General features: G+C 37.5%; 1 protein-coding gene across 4 annotated transcripts in view; it reads right to left on the reverse strand.

Moving 5' to 3' along the window:
• Positions 1-16,956, reverse strand: part of MBP (myelin basic protein) — a 114,404-nt gene that overhangs the window by 79,085 nt on the left and 18,363 nt on the right. For all 4 annotated transcript variants that reach the window (XM_071554943.1, XM_071554939.1, XM_071554942.1 and 1 more), the window contains exon 2: positions 8,644-8,718. In XM_071554943.1, the coding sequence (XP_071411044.1) occupies positions 8,644-8,694 (51 nt within the window). In that variant the 5' untranslated portion in view covers positions 8,695-8,718. The remainder of the gene's footprint in view (positions 1-8,643; positions 8,719-16,956) is intronic.

The raw sequence follows: 16,956 nt of genomic DNA on the forward strand, positions 1-16,956 counted from the left end.
TTTCTGTGTAGACGTATTAAAAACAGGATAGTTGTTACTTTAGGCAGTGGGTCTCACCCTACTGTAACCTCTGAAGCCTATCCTAGAACACAGATATATTTATCTGTACTAGTACTATATATTTGTTAAATATACTAAAGATATATAATTATAAAACCAATAAATAGTATCAAAATATTTTGAATGTATTTTATGACACATAAACATTTCTCAACTGTTATAGGCACTGCTTTGAGATTCTGATTCTCACATTCACCAATCTTTCCACTGCCAAGTCTCAAAAAAACATGATTGCTTGGAATTTCAGACATGAGTTTAAAAAAGAAAAAAGTACTGATTATGCAGGCTTTATCAGATTATTCAGGCTTTATCACTGTGCACCATAAGGCAAGTTTCATCTGCAGTAGAAAGCTCTGGCTCAGTGTTAAGAAAACGTTTGGCTTGTAGTTCACAGCGAACACCAGAATGGACAGTCAGAGTCCTCAGGGTGGGAGGCTACTGGTCTTTCCTTTTGAAACTAATATAGATAGGGAGCACTTTTGCAGCCACGCAGGGATATAAGCAGAGTATCAATACTTGAATATACACTTGCATTTATAGCTAAATATTTTTATATACACTTGTACCTTTTTCTGTATGGATGTGCGCATATATGTGTGCACAACAGAACAGAAGTGGGACAAAGTTTTTCCACACAGTTCCACTTCACGTTGATAAATTTTATTCACCTTTCCCCAAAAGAACTACACAGCAATTCTTACATTTTCTGCATAAAACAAATTCTTTAACAGGTGTAAGGTACAAACACAAAAATTCAACACAACTTGATGACAAAGGAGTATATAACTGACAATGAGAGTTGGTCATAAAAACAATAGAAGACAGTTTTGATTTTCAGCTTTCAAATATTGAAAATGACACCACTGGATTGCCTTGGAAAACAGTGTACTGTGGTAGGCTGGGACAGTGGCAGAAAGTTGTAGGCCAACATGAAGAAAGAGAGCTGGCTTGAAGAGAAAATAACTTTTCCAGTGGACATGTATTGTCACAAAAGTGCAAATTTTCTATTTTCTTCTATGATATTCACATCTTCCTGATCAGACAGGCTATTAACTGGCCACCTCCTCACTGTTTCTGAGCATGCAACAGCACTGTTAGCAATTAAGTACTGTTTCTAAATGCCTCAGAAAAATCAAAGCAATGTATTTTGACTGCATCAGAGGTGCTGGCAGAAAATAGCGTGCAGAAAGAAACTGGGTGTAAGCAGAAGGAAGGAGCTAGACATGCAAGTCAGTTATTATGACCACAAAACCAAAACAAACAAAAAAAATATAAAAAAGAAACCAAATCACTCAGATTGCAACATCACTGTCTCAAACTGTTTTTAATCAAAATGCCTCCGGTATACCGGGATTTCTGTAACTCATCTGAAAACCTCAGCACCACCAAACACTGAATTAATTCCTGAAGGTCTTACACAGAACAGGAGTAACTGAGGACCCAAAAATGGTTACTATTGTTTTGATAAGTGTCTTGTTTGAAGATGGATCTCAGGGATGATAGATACTAAGATTTCTGGCTCTTGGATCTTTTTATGTTTTTTGAGCTGCCTAGAGTTCACGAGCAAGCTGAGTGCCCTCATACCTCCCCAAATCAACTTTCAGTTTTAGCTAAATCGAGTCACATCAACGTGTGTTGGCAATGCAACAAAAAAAAGTAAGATTTCCATTATTGCCTCTTCTTGATTACAGCTGATGCTCAGAAGTGCCCCTAATTATCCAGAGTAACTGGCCTGTGTATCTTTTGATTCTATGCAAATTTTGATATTTTTATGGCCACATTCACTGGTTGCTGCACTGAAAGATCAGATTGTTTTGAAGAGCAAACTTTATCTCAGCAATCAAAAAAAAAGTCATATTATTCTGCTTAAAAGTTTTTCAGTTTCCTTTGAAAAAAAAACTTCCCCCAGCAAATGCTTCTAAAGTATTTCTACCAACTTAAAGCAGAGGGCATGAAAAAGTTAAAGAAAAAGGAAAAACATTCTGTAATGTTTCAGCTCAAAGTGGAAAAATGAACTGTAGCAACAGACAAGTTAAATTTGGTCAGTGTACAAATACTTGCAGTTACTCAAGAAATTCAGCATCTGAAGTGCAAGAAGAAGCTACAGTCAGTGATACTTAGTATGGGAAAGCCCTGTATCTTTTTCCTTCTGATGTCCATCGTACCTTTGCTGAATTTACAAACGAGAGGGAGATTCAACTCAGCGTAACAATGTGGAACTCCTCTTTCTTCATGGCAGAATATTTAGAATCAGATCTGAGCAGAGACAATGTTTTGACTTTGTACTGATGGATAGTGTAAAACCATGACTTAAAACTAGTTATGCTGCCAGAAGAACAACTGTGTGAATCTGAGAATTAAAATAAAACATGGCTCCAGGACTCTTCCTCGCAGCTGCTGTCCAAGAGCCTCAAAGACAACAGAACTAGCATTAGGAGAAAAAGATCAGAACAAACTTTAAAATGCACTTTTAACAGGGTTTAATGTTTTAGCAAGTGCTACAGGGCAGTTTTGTCTTACACTGGAGATTCCACTGTGGTTTGACTCTTAGTACAGAATCACAGACTATTCTGATATGGAAGGGACCCACAAGGATAATCGAGTCCAACTCTTAAGTGAATGGCCCACATAGGGGATTGAACCCATTACTGGCGTTATTACAACCAAGTTTTAACCAACCCATAGATAAAGCTTGGCAATTTCTGTAATAGGGAGAATACATTTCACTGCAACTGATTTTACATACATAACTGCATTCTAAGGTAGTAAGATTGCTGCAAAAGTGTTTTTAGGCTCTTCTCAAATACGACTAAGGTCTAAGTAACAAACAAAAATTGTCATCATGCCCAAATTCAGAGCAAATGATACATGTTCTGGTCAATGGCAAGTTGAATAGGAGTCAGCCGTGCCCTGGCAGCCAGGAGGGCCAACCGTGTCCGGCGGGACATCAGGTAAAGCTTTGCCAGCCTGTCAAGGGAGGGGATTGTCCTGCTCTGCTCTGCACTGGCATGGCCTCACCTTGAATATTGTGTGCACTTTTGGGTACCACAATACAGAAAAGTCATTAAGCTGTTGGAGAGTGTCCAAAAGAGGGCAACAAAGATGGGGAAGGGGCTTGAGGGGAAGCCATATGAGGAGTGGCTGAGGGCACTTGGTCTGTTCAGTCTGAAGATGAGGAGAATGAGGGGAGACCTCATTGCAGTTACAACTTCCTTGAGAGGGGAAGAGGAGGAGCAGGCACTGATCTCTTCTGCCTGGTGACTAGTAACAGGACCTGAAGGAATGGCTTGTGTTAAGGGAGGTTTAGGTTGGATATTAGAAAAAAGTTCTTCACCCAGAGGGTGGTTGGGCACTGAACCGTTTGCCCATGGTAGTGGTCACATCACCAAGCCTGACAGAGTTCAAGAAGCATTTGGACAATACTGTCAGGCACGTGGTGTGACTCTTGGTGATGGTCCTGTGCAGGGCTAAGGGGTGGACTCGATAAGCCTTGTGGGTCCCTTCCAACTGAGAATATTCTCTGATACTGTGAACATATTGTTCAGCATGCTGAGTCATAACCACTATAACAGTCAAAGCACAAACGGTTATATGAGGAAGGAAAATACTGCTCCATTTCAGGATCTCCATGTCACTTACTGCTTCCTCAAGATTAAAAATATGAACAACTTTGCCTTCATTTTTCTAGTGTGAAGATGCTAAAGCACTGAACAAAATGTTCGCAGGCTGAAGTATCAGCTGACTCATTAGAAAAGTCATCTCAGCAACTAAAACAGTTGACAGAGAGTTCACAACACAAAGAATTCCCAGTGCTTATACTCCTGTTCTTCCAGCTCCTTGTTAATTTAAGTGATACTGGCATTAAATTCATTTGACAGGACATTTATCTAGTTCTGTATCAAAGCTAACAAGGAGGGACCTATAGGAACTACCACAACAACAACATGGCAACTGAAGCACAAGACCTCAAAAAGCACAGAATGAACTTCCCTCTTCTAGTCAATTCTGCAGGCTGAGGGTGCAGGAACAAAGCCCAAGACCCTACCTCTTCCCCAGCCAAAACCACAACAAGTGCACCTCTTCCTTTTACACCCATGCAAGTTCAACCAGCTAGAGACCTAAATCAAGAAACACCAGTACTTAGCTGCTGTGTGAACACTAGAAAAACATGTTCTCATTTTATGCAACCACTGCTTACACATTTACTCACATTTTCACTGAAACACTTGCTGAAATCAAAATATGAGCCTGTCATATTTTAGACATTAGAAAGATCAAACGTTGTAACTATAACCAACTACATTAAATTCATCATCCAAAATGTGTAAAAGAACGGTCAAATATTGAAACGCATCACCTGGATTTAGACATAAATTTTTCCTTTTAACTTTGTAGTAGAGCAATTTGCCTCTTGAAACACTAAAAGAGTGTTCCAATACCACAGTGAGTGATGGTCTTAAGGTTAATTTTTGAGGACAGATGTCATATCTGCTTCATGCTTAGCAGTCTCGGACGTTTCAAATGGTACAGTAATTTCTGTATTGCTATGGTATCATCTCACTAGCTGAAGCATGTTAGTGCCTGAAGGCTCCACTCAAGGTCTTCAAGCATTACTGTTAATACAGAATGACACTGCATCAGTCCCACCAAACAATCCAGTTAGAAAGTATGAAGGTTAAGAAGTGAAATAAGAAGACAGAGAGAGCACACAAGGACTTGCTCAAGGCCAAAGCTAGGTCGATGGTAGAAATTGAAGAAAACAGACATCCATCAAATTCAACTGGTAAAGCTTAACCTGACTGCTCAGAACTTCCCTCCACACCCTTGAAGAGGAATTTCCTCTTGCAAAAGCAGCAATTCCTTTTACCAGTCACTGGCTTAACCAGACACTGGTTGGTCACAAGAATTTCTACAGTGTATGTGTAACCTTTAAAACTGGCTGGTGAAAACGCTTATCGAATCTATCACAGAAAACAACAGTGCTCTCAGCATTTTTAAAGTTTTTCACTCTTTGTCTTCAGAATAACGCTGGCTCAAAAGGGAGTGTTTTAATCAAAAACATCAAATTGCAACAAATACACCATAGAAGGGCCCATGGTTTTTTACTGTTTTATAACAAAAGGTAAACTCCAAGAAAACACACAATTACACTAGGAAATAAAAATAGTGCTATACAAGTTTGTTAGGGGAAAAAAGTGAAAAGCCTGCATGATTCATTTATGTATGGTAATCAGACTATATAAATGTAATAAAATTGAAAGTCACATTTGTTGTTTTTTTCCTTTCTTGATAATTTACGATACATACCAAGAGGAAGCACCTGGTAAAAACCACACATGGCTCAGGTCTGTAAGCAGTCTCAACCATGAGATCGGGTATGACTGTGAAAACTTTTTTGCTTGCAGATCATTGAGCATTTAAGAGATAATCAATACAACTACCATCATGTGGCACACATCTCCAGAATTTCAACTCTCTTTCACAAGGGAGAGACAGAAAACTTTCTGTCAGTGTTATCAGGACCACTACTGCAGTTTTAGACACGGAGCAAATTTCTGAACATTAGCGAGACAAGGGGGAAAAAAAGAGGAAAGTAAGGTAAGAAATGTCGGTTTTTTGAGCTCCCCAGGTTCCGGCGCGAGAATCACGATGTAACCTCCATAGGAGTATGATCAGCATTTTAATTTATTGTTTACATTACACACACACATATCGCATATTCTCTCAGTCTATGAATAGTACAGGAATATCATTGGTCTATGGCTAGGGCGTGCTACCAGCTGGATTGGTGCTTTTCTCAAAACTATGCCTTTCTGTATCAATGTGTTTACCTGCTTCTCCTGGCAGCTGCCGCATTCTTTCTATTGTTTACTGCTCTTCTTGAAGCAGGCTCAAGGATACAGAGGCCCCGTTTCCCTCTCCATGGCCTGGGCTGTGCACAAAAACTTCTAAGTTCAAATTTCTTCCAACAGGAAAGAAAATAGAATGTCCTCAAAAGCAATGTAGAAACCATCTGATTTATTGATATGTGTTCACTGTACCAATTAACTTGAACTAGTGATGCTGAGTTCTCCTTAAATACTGAGGACCAGTCAGTTTATTATGGAATCAACCACTGGAAAATACATTATAGAATCGAGGTACCTAACACAATGAAATTAAAGGCATGATTTTTTATAAGTTTACTACACAGCAAGACTCAGTCATTATTAACAAATTATTTTTAGTTCACACAGAACATTAAATTGTAGACCAAGTGCCTTATCACCACTACGTCTGTTTTCAGTTTTGGCCTGCAACTACATTTCCCAAGGTTTTTCAGAGCTGGGTATCAGAGAGTTTGGTTCCTTGGTGTTTATTTACAGCACACACCAATTACATCAAGGATATGAACTGGGTAGACAACCCAATATTTCCAATAATCTAGCCATGTTCCAGGCCCATATAAGTTTCTTGAGCAACCCCTTGACATGGCAGGGCAGTGGGTTTTGATCTTTCATTATAGGTCACAAGCTTGGTTTCCAGCTCACCACAGTACTGTGTGACCATGGAAACCAGGCTCCTTAGACTAGGTGCATTTGGTAGTTGCTGTGGAATAAATGGGACAATGCTGGAAACCTTCCTTCTAAACCCCTCTTCCTGAACAATCAATCGAGTTAAGGGCCAGTTTTGACAAGTGCCAAGAAGACTCAAAGATTTTGGGATGGCAATAATGTGCTGTGCAGAATTCTCTGAGGGAGACAATCAAGATGAGGAGTAGCAGAGAACTGCACTGTTGAAACATAGTAGTGTTTGTAAATTTGACATCAAATGTTCCAAGAAGCTGCCTAAAATTATGTTGTTTTCTTTGGTACTACAGTTTTGGGAAAGGAGGTATAGTAAACAGCCTGAAGTGTGAAAATAATGAAGTTTTGAAAGAATCTTGATGAGATGTTTGCCTCTTTCATTGCAGTTCTACTGCTATGGGTGAGGAGAGGCAGTTCAGCATTTCCACTGTAGTCTCAATAAGCCTTCAGCAGTTGTCTCCCATACCACACCAGAAGACTGGTGGGAAGACAGTTCTAATTTACAGCTATATTGGACAAGAACAAAAAAGCTAGTTCAACTTAGGAAAAAAAAAAAAAAAGAAAAGGAATGAAAAAGTATGACATTTAGCTAATACTGCAGGCAAGAAGAACTTGAATGCTCCCTGTAAGAAGTGAGACTGAGTAGCTATAGGGAATACATAGTAGCACCTTAACCATATATTTCCTGATTTTAGATCTGTGGCCTTAAGATTTTTTTACTACATGAATATTGTCTTAGATAAAGGGAGATTATGCACATTACTGTGCATAAAGGGAGGATATGACCAGGCATTGCCAATTATAAAGTTTAGGGAGTTGTTGTTTTGGTTTTTTGCCCCTCTACAAGGATGAGTATGGGACAGAACATATTACTACAGCAGTAAGTTTCCCCTTCAAAAATGAATTTTGGTAACTGAATATCATTTTGATTGTAGAACCATGTATTCTCCATTAACTAATTAGGAAAAAGGAGTAATTTTAAAGAGCCGTAGTAATCCCCTTCCTTGTAGATCTGTCCCATGCACCAAGTGCGAGACTCATGGCCACCTGACTTGCTCATCGCTGCAGACCTTGTACCAACTGCATAGGCTGCTACAATTTGAAGAATTTTTTGAAGCTCCAGGTGCCCAAGAACTCACCCACCTGCCACCCAGATACATCAAACACATGTGAACCCACAGCAGTAGACAAGATACAATGTCTTTTTCTAACGAAATCTTAAGTACCAAAGGAGAGAATATGCAGTGCACTACAGCCCATCAAACTCAGTAAACTTACTATATCCACCTGCAGGACCTCACAGTCAGAAAGGATCAAAATATTTGGCTAAATACATCAGTTTGGTACATTTGACCTTGCTGCACAACAGAAGTGATTCTACAAGACCAGTCACCACAAAACAACAACTCGAGACTCATACTATTGTTTGTACTAAAACTGAAACTTTAGGCCACAAAGCCGTTTTACAAAATACTGCACCAACACAAAACACATGTAGTCAGCTGTCCTTTCCTCCTACTGCTTTATTCCTATTCCTTCCAATGTGCTTATGTATTTTCCTAAAGGAGATGGCAAAGAACTAATAACTATACAAATTCTATTTTGTTTTCCTTTTAGGGATAGCTGTTTATCTGCCACACCAATGCAAAATACTCACATTCCTCCAGAAAAAGCCCAGAACTATCTGTTTACATAATCTGTCCAATGCAAAGGGCAATAGCTTTACACAGTGTGGGCTTAGAATGTAAACTTTTATTTTTGGCTGAGGATGGGTGGAAGACAGCAATAGCTAGCAACTTTGAGATATATATAGATATATATGTATATGTGTGTGTGTGAGTGTGTGTGTATATATGGAAAGATGTCCTGTTTGTAAGATATGTGTGAAGGTTCTTCCTGTACAACATAGAAAAACAAATAAACAAGATATTATCACAAGGCAAACAGAATACCACATTACATGCAGAAAACACAACAGTGACAGCAAAGGCTCAGAAAGCAAATTTTCTACACTTACCTTGGTTGACTTCTCACCAGTGTGTTCTCGTTTTCCTACATGGTTCCCCATGCTGGATCACCCAAACTTCAAATTCTGCAAAGATAAAACCAAAGCAGCATTTTTGAAACCAATACATTTGTACAGAAATAAAAATTAATTTTTCATCTGACACATAACAAAGAAATTGTTCTTATACAATAAGCACTTTTATCAGTCCACAGTAAGACCTATGAAAGATCCTAAGGAAAAACCCCCATGCTTATCTTGGTTTTTTTTTAATAAAAGTAAGCAATACCAGAAAGCTTTCCTTCTTCTCCTTCTTCTTAAAAAAAAAAAAAAGAGAAAAAAGAAAGAAAATAAAAAAAAGAAAAGAAAGAAAAGAAAAAGAAAAGAAAAGAAAAGAAAAGAAAAGAAAAGAAAAGAAAAGAAAAGAAAAGAAAAGAAAAGAAAAGAGAAAAAGGAAAGAAAAAAGAAAAAAAGAAAAAGCTAAAAGAAGAAAAGCGAAAAGAAGAAAAGCGAAAAGAAAAAAGAAAAGAAAAAAAGAAAAGAAAAAAAGAAAAGAAAAAAAGAAAAGAAAAAAAGAAAAGAAAAAAAGAAAAGAAAAAAGAAAAGAAAAAAAGAAAAGAAAAAAAGAAAAGAAAGAGACACTAACAGAGGAAGAAAAATAAAATATTCATTGTGAAACTTGTACATAAAACAAGACTAGACCTGGCTTTTGATATTATGTTTAAAATAACAAAATGTGCAATATGTATCAAATAATCTGAAACAACAAGCTTCCATAAAAGATCAACTAAGTTCACAGTTACCATTATATAAACAAAAATTACTGAAAAAAGCACCACACTAAACTGCCAACAACTTGCTGCGGAGGTTAGAACATGTAAGTTCTTTACAGCTCCCACTTTCATGACAAGCATGTAAAAAAGGAATGCCAACTCTTTCTTTGTATTTTCTGCCTCATGATGTTGTATCTCAGCTTTTAGCAGAGCTTATGTAGGTTAAACCACAACACTCAGATGTCAGGTTTTAGAGCACACTTGTGGTTATGCCACATATTTCTTCTCACAGAAGCATGTGCTTATATAGGATTTTACACACAGTTGCTGCCTTCAGCTGATGTGAATGCAGTGCATTGTAGCATTTAAAGTCACAAAACTTAAAAACTACATGCAAAAGAAGTTTCAAGTGGACCTTTTCCTCTCAGAATCAAGAACTGAACTTTCAGTAATAAAGTTCAGCTTCTTGGGCTAACAGTAACACTTTGTTACTCTGTAAGAAACAGAAGTATATACTATCAAACCTTAGCATCAGAAATCCTGGTATAATTCTCTCACTGCCAGAGTGATAAATTATTTCCTTAAGCATAATCTTATGACTGGAAGAAAAGAAAATCAGGTCTTTGCTATGACAGAAAATGCATGAAGTATAACAGTAGGCTATTAACCTATTCAGAACAATAGTTATAACCCCAGCTACATGCACTGATTTGTGTAGGAAAGCATTCTAAAGATAGAAACGTTGATTACTTATGGCTTTCCATCACAGAAAAGTGTACTTTGTCAAAACCAACCTTTTACTTTATCTCTACTGCACTTTCTGGAGAGACTGATAGATTTATTTACACACACACTCCTCTCCCCCACCCAGCACCCCAAAGATAAATTTCAAATTTTGAGGGTCTGCTGTGCTTATTTGACTATTCACTGAATTCAATTTGCTCTAAAATCAAAGTGCCATACATCACTGTATTCAATTAAATAATTCCTCACAAATATGCACCTCTAAAGTGTCACAAAAGAAAAATAAAAAACCACTCAAATTTGGTAAATGTACCCAAGGTAGAATTTATTGGCAAATTGGAAAAATTTTTTAAACAGTACTCTCTGTTGCATAATTCACACATTTTGAGGTTCTGAAAATTTTCAAAGAAAAATACAAATAAATTCATATGCACTGGATTTCAGAGCTGAAATTCTTCAAACTGGCCTTTCCTCTACAAATTGTGAGCAGCACCTCATCTCTCATCAACTGCTTCCCAACATAAGGAAAACAGAGTGGAATACAAAATTACAAAAAATGTCTACAGCTGAACATAAAGGCATGTTCCATGTGTTATTCTTTCACTCATTTATAAAAAAATTACCAAATTTGATCCATACAATACATATGTCTAAGTAGACAGATTATGAAGCCACTTGCACACCAGAACTGTGGTCAGTGTCCTCCTGTCTCCTGTTAGTCTGCCTCGTGTCTCTGGAGTAATGCTCTAGGAACAACCACTTGCACCACAATACTCAGCACAGCAGGATCCCAGTCTTGCAATGCCAAGGTAGACAAAGACACCAGACATAGAAAAGCCAGGCTGTGAAACTAAGCCAGATGAATATTTAAAAATAATTTGTTGCCCAGTGAAAGGAAAAGCAATGAAAACCTCTATGCTGCCATGCTGCAGATACCTGAAAATAGTAAGGCCAGTTTTCCACACACAAGTCTGAATAAAACAAGAAACAAAACAAAACCCAAGCAAGCAGAGAAGCTGAAACTAGATGATCTTTAAGGTCCCTTCCAACTCAAGCCATTCTGTGATTCTGTGAAACAGAGAAGCATATGAAATGGCTAATCAACAGACTCCTGATTCTCATGTGCATAATTCCTTCAGCAAGATGCTAAAAATTACACAGAGAGGGGAATAAAAAAGAAAAAAAAGGCTTGGAGAAATGTAAATGCACATTATTCAAAGTTTAGGAGTGTGGTTTGAGGGTACACTTACATCTGAGCCAAGTGGATTCTCTACAGGAACAAACATAAAGCTGGAAACTAATGGCACCAATTAAGTCTGTAAATCTGCAGTTCTGTTTGGTTCAGTGTTTTTGAATGTATCCGAGGGACAGTATGTGGTCTAAATTCACATGATCAACACCTTCTTACTCTCACCTCATATCCAGACACTAACAGTAATGCAACTATATTTTACTTCATCTTTTTTCATGCTTAAGTGAATGCAGATGCTTAAACTGAAGGTAAGTTAGCTACAAGTACCTGCTATGAATTCCTTATGTACCAATAAAACTACTTTTTAACCAAAGGGAGAAAAGTAACCAGTCACTAGCAAGAATATCCTAAATGTCAAAGAATTTTTTGTGCTACCTATTAAATGGAGAAAACTGTAAGTATTCCTTTGGGGGAAAAAAAAGGCTGCCAAGAATCTGACATGAATGATGAAAGGAATTGTATAGTGCCAACTGTTCTATAGATATCTGACTAGAAAGCAAAACTATACATACATACAAGCCTGTAAACATTAAAAACATTTACAGCAACAAAAAGACTGAATTTTTGACTTTAGCCTCAAGCAGAAGTCTGCCTTACTTGATTAAAAACTGAGTATACAAGTCGTTTTCACTTCAGCATGCAAGTACATCCTGAAACACCAAGACTCAAACACTGATTTGGGTTATTACTCTGCTGAGGGAGATCACAGTTTCTACCTGTGCCAATCTTTATGCAATGAGTTGAGTCACTGACTTGAACAGGATTACTCATTTTACAATCTTTGTAGGAACTTGCAGCCAACTATTCACACTATCTGAGCTGGAAAAATACTCATATTTTCTTTTTAGTCACCTTCACAATGTGCAGGTTGCCAGACTAAGCAACTCTGCATAAAGCTAAGAAAGAGCTTCCTGCTCTTACTAACAAATGTCCATTGACTGATCAACACTCTTGTTGGCAGAGGAATCCATGCATGCTTTAGCACTGATGAACAAGAACAGTCAGAATGCTTCAAACAATGAAAAAACAGAAGCACTGCAGAAATGCAGGAAGCTTTTTCGAATCTAACGTGAATCACATCTAACAATAAGCTAACAAAATAGGCTTGCACATGAGACTGAGTTTATGACCGCAACAGCATTTATCCAAAACCTTCTTGGTGAAACTGTGTTAAGTTTTGTAAATCCTGTGAGATGAAAAAATTTGCACATGAACCTGAGTCACAAAATGAGAGGGGGACACTCTGCATGCCTGCAGTGATCAGTTACATCACCAGCTCCCCTATGGAACTCCCCATCAAGACTTGTCAGTGTCATATTAAAACCATCTGAGAGGCTCAGAAAATAACAAGCCACACAAGAAAACTGATTTAACAGGACTAAAAGTTGAAAACAATTGTACTACCTAAAACCTCTTTTGGGTGAATTGAGAGAATTTGGGCAGGAAAGCTGTGAACTGCCACTGCGGGTGCTGCCAGCAGTCATCCAGCCACCTCAGCACTACAGTACAACCACGTACCTGGATGAATCAGCACTGCTGCCACGATCTGGAACTTCCCAATCCATGACTGATACAGCAGTAACTCCAGCTATGTCAGCTGCTTTACGTAATTTCAAAAACAGCCCAGAGATTTTGCCCCAGGGAGATGAAACCAAGTGTCTTCTCCCTCCAAGCTACCCTCTTACAGAGTCAATCTAAAAGGTAACCTGATAGAAGCTTAGACGAGCTTTCCTGCTTTTTCACAATAGGAACCCATATTCCAACTAGTAACACCTACAGAAATGCCACTGCCTTACCCAAGGAGAAAAACTTCTCTTTGTTGTTGCCAAACCCAAAATAAAAAAAAATTAAAGAAAGAAAAAATGCGAAGATGGATGGAAAAACTCAGTCCTACACATCACATACCTATAAAAACACACTTATGTTGGGATCATGTAACTTATCTTCATCTGAACAATTGATTAAAAATAAGGGTTTAGAAACATGTATCATTGTACCATTTTTTTAGCCCATTCTTTGCCTATTGAAATCGAATGGATATTTATGGTTAAAAAAGAGGTTCTAGTCATCTTTCCATACACACACACTCTACTATAAAGAAGTTTATGATTTAGAATTTTCACTGAAAGACAGAAAAATGCTTTTCTATACCTTCTGAATATATCAACAAGTGCAATGGTATCACTTTCTGCAGGTTACACTGTTTTAAATGCAAAATAGCATTTTCTTACTCACTCATGGGAGCTTGATAAAAGTTCATCCATGTAGTCATCAGACTTTCAATAAGTGATATTGTAATTCAGGAGTCAAAACAGTCTGTAAGCCAATCCACAGTGAGCACTTTTATTGAACATTAATGGTTAATTCATATTAAAATGCATCAACTACTGAATGTCTATCATAGGATGCTGCAAATGGATTGCTCAATGCGATCTTACCTCTTCCCACACGTTATGACTCAAAAAACCTACACATAATTATAAAGGTATGCAAGGACTTACATATTTACAAGTATCAGAACATAATTACTACCTTGTCTAGGAATATGTATTCATCACAGACTGATGTTGTTGGATAATAGTGCAGAGCTACAATATTAGACACTTTTAGCAAGTGCTCCTAATCTTACTCACGCACAGGAAGGGTAACCATAGAATATAAAAATATTTGAAGAATTTCCTTAAAACTTCTTGCTAAATTAATGACTATTATTAGGCATGTACACATTACATATTACTGCTATATCTAGGTCTTATTTGAAAATAATAACAACTGTAATTTCTTTTAAGAAATGTGTAAGTTCTCTCTACTTTTGGTAGCCTTCTAATGTAAATACTTAGTGACAAAGTTACCCAGCAAAATGACAAGGGGTTGGTTTTCATTGGGGTTTTTTTGGTAGACTCAGGTCCAGGTTACACAGTTCCTGGGAAGCAAGCTGACACATTGCACAGCACTGACTGCCAGCTAGATGGAAATCTCTGAGTGGCTTTTTTAGGCTCTCAGTGTGATACCCAGTTTTGCAAGCAAGCCTTTCACTTCAGTCTTCTGTCAAAACAGATTGAGACACTGGGCACACCTCATCTATTTCTTCAGAATTCCCTCATCATGGTAACCTAATGCTCCAATGCACCGAGAATGAAAATCAGCAGGCACGAATGAGTGACCTGCAGTTAATTCCATCAGCAGCCACAGCCAGACACTTCAGAGACAGATGTGAGCAACCACATAACAAAAGTAACCTGCCTCATAGACAAACTTCTCCCTATGAAAACTGACCTCTTAATTCAAATGTTAAATTATTTCAAGAAATACCATGCCTTATATCCCTTCAAATTATTTCAAGAAATACCATGCCTTATATCCCTTCAAAGTTTCACTGTTATTTTTCATTATTGTTAAAGTGTGCAATCCTTGCTATATCAAACTTTTTTCCACTTTTGACTTCCACAATTATACTTCTCTGAGGAATCCTTCATGAAAGAAAAATACATTATTCCAGACACATGTCCATCACAAATTATCAAAACTAAGATTTCAGTGGTGACCATAACCTATAAATCAGAGAAGTCAATAGGAGTTTAGTACTTCTATTTAATCATGCTTGTACAGTGCCCTGCATATCAGTCCTGCCTTTCCTGATCTATCTAGAATTACAGCAACTTCCATATTTATAGACAACAGCATGCGCATTAGGAAGGAACTTAGACCTCGAAAATCACCCTGCTGAGAGATGGGCCAAGTTCTGAAACACTATTTATCTGAAAAAGTAGTCCCCAGTGCTAGCACAGTTGCTCAATAATTTACTTATACCTCATGTATCATTACAAAGACTCTAAAATTACTTAATTTTCTCTGCTATTTTCTGCAACAGTACTGCACATCAGAAAGGCTGCAATACCGAGAGAGAATATATTCTGTGAAATAAATGTTGTTGCAAGCTATTTTCTAAAATTGCTATGGGGTAAGCAGAGCACATAGGACCCAAGGTTTAAGATGTTTTCTGACTGCTTTGATAACAATTTTCCTCTATTGCCAACAAGAAGGTCATTGCATATTATTTTTTGCAAAAGCATGTGATTTCCAGGAATCTCATCTCAGCATAGCTGAGCATAGTCCAAACTTGATTACAAACAACAGTGAAATTACAATGAAATTGCTAAACCACATATATATTTACTTTCTATAGCTTAGGCTTAGGCTTTTCTTCTTTCTTCCTTCAACCCACCTCATTCTCCTTGCTAGAACACCATCAGTCTTATCTCACACATTAAGAAAAAGAAAACATACAATATTAAAACAGATTTCACAACAGGGCTCTTCTACTTCCCTTCCCAAACAGAAAAATATCGTCCTAATGTCACATAGCACATGCTGATATCTACAATCCCTTATACAAACAAAATCATCAATGATTTTAATCATTTGCCATTAGCCACATGTTCACTGTTTGTCTTCAAAACACTAAGATTAGCAGAGCCCTGTGAACTCTGTGTCACTCCACCTACAGGGTCATAAGGAAATTTCCTTAATCACCTCGAGTGCATCTAATGGGAGAGCTGGGTATGACCCCAAAGGCCTGAGAGAAAGTATAGATGCACCCACCACATCCAAGAACCATTCCTTGTGCTTGCTGCAGTTCTACCAGAACTTCAACTCAGGGTCTCAACTAAACATGGATTTCCTTGTATGTCCTCTCTGACTTTGCTGAGATGCTTGTGCCTCACACCTATTCCCAGTCTACGGAACAGAGAGGGGCACACATACGACTAACATACACGTCCCTTGACCATATACCAGAAGGGAAATGTTGCCTTTCTACAAAATTAAGACTGATTTGTCTACTTTTATCTCAGTCACTAATATCAAAAGGTTTGTTAAATTTGTTACATACTGTCATTTAGACACAACACCACAACAAAACAGGTGGGGCGTAATTTTTTTTTCATCTTAGAGAACTGCTTAGGTCTGCATGGCATAAAAAACCTTGGAACAAGGTCCAATTTTTCCCAACCCCCTGAAAAGCATCAGACACACAAACATTGCCTATTTTTTCAGCACCTATGTGCTCCAGAGACAAAATAATTTGATACTATAGTAAAATAAATTCTCTAATGAAAAAAGTAATTAAAAATAAAGGACAGAGAAAGATACATATAGAAAGTGTAAGAACAGAGACATGTCCTAATCTCATTCTTTGTAAAGATATGCAGAAGACTCCTAAGACCATCACTTTCCAACATCATGGCTTCTAAGGTATCGTTTTTCCTTTAGCAGTACACCTCCCACAGCTGTGAACTTCAATTTTTGGCCTCAATTAGCTAACAACTTAAAGTTAGAAATTTTTCCTAAATGCTAAAATAATTTTTAAAAATATGAACCAGCACACAAGTGCAGTATTAGCCAGAAAAATAAAAAAAGGATGAAATTCAAATCACAGAGAATTTCAGGCCAAAGTAATAGTACCAGAGAGGAATAAAAGTAGGGAGCAATCTAGAAACTATAGACAAGTATTGTTATTTGTTACTTAGAAACTTTTAGTTTCTGAGATTAAGGTAT

The sequence above is a fragment of the Pithys albifrons genome, chromosome 4 (assembly GCF_047495875.1).
Source record: "Pithys albifrons albifrons isolate INPA30051 chromosome 4, PitAlb_v1, whole genome shotgun sequence".
Taxonomy (NCBI): domain Eukaryota; kingdom Metazoa; phylum Chordata; class Aves; order Passeriformes; family Thamnophilidae; genus Pithys; species Pithys albifrons.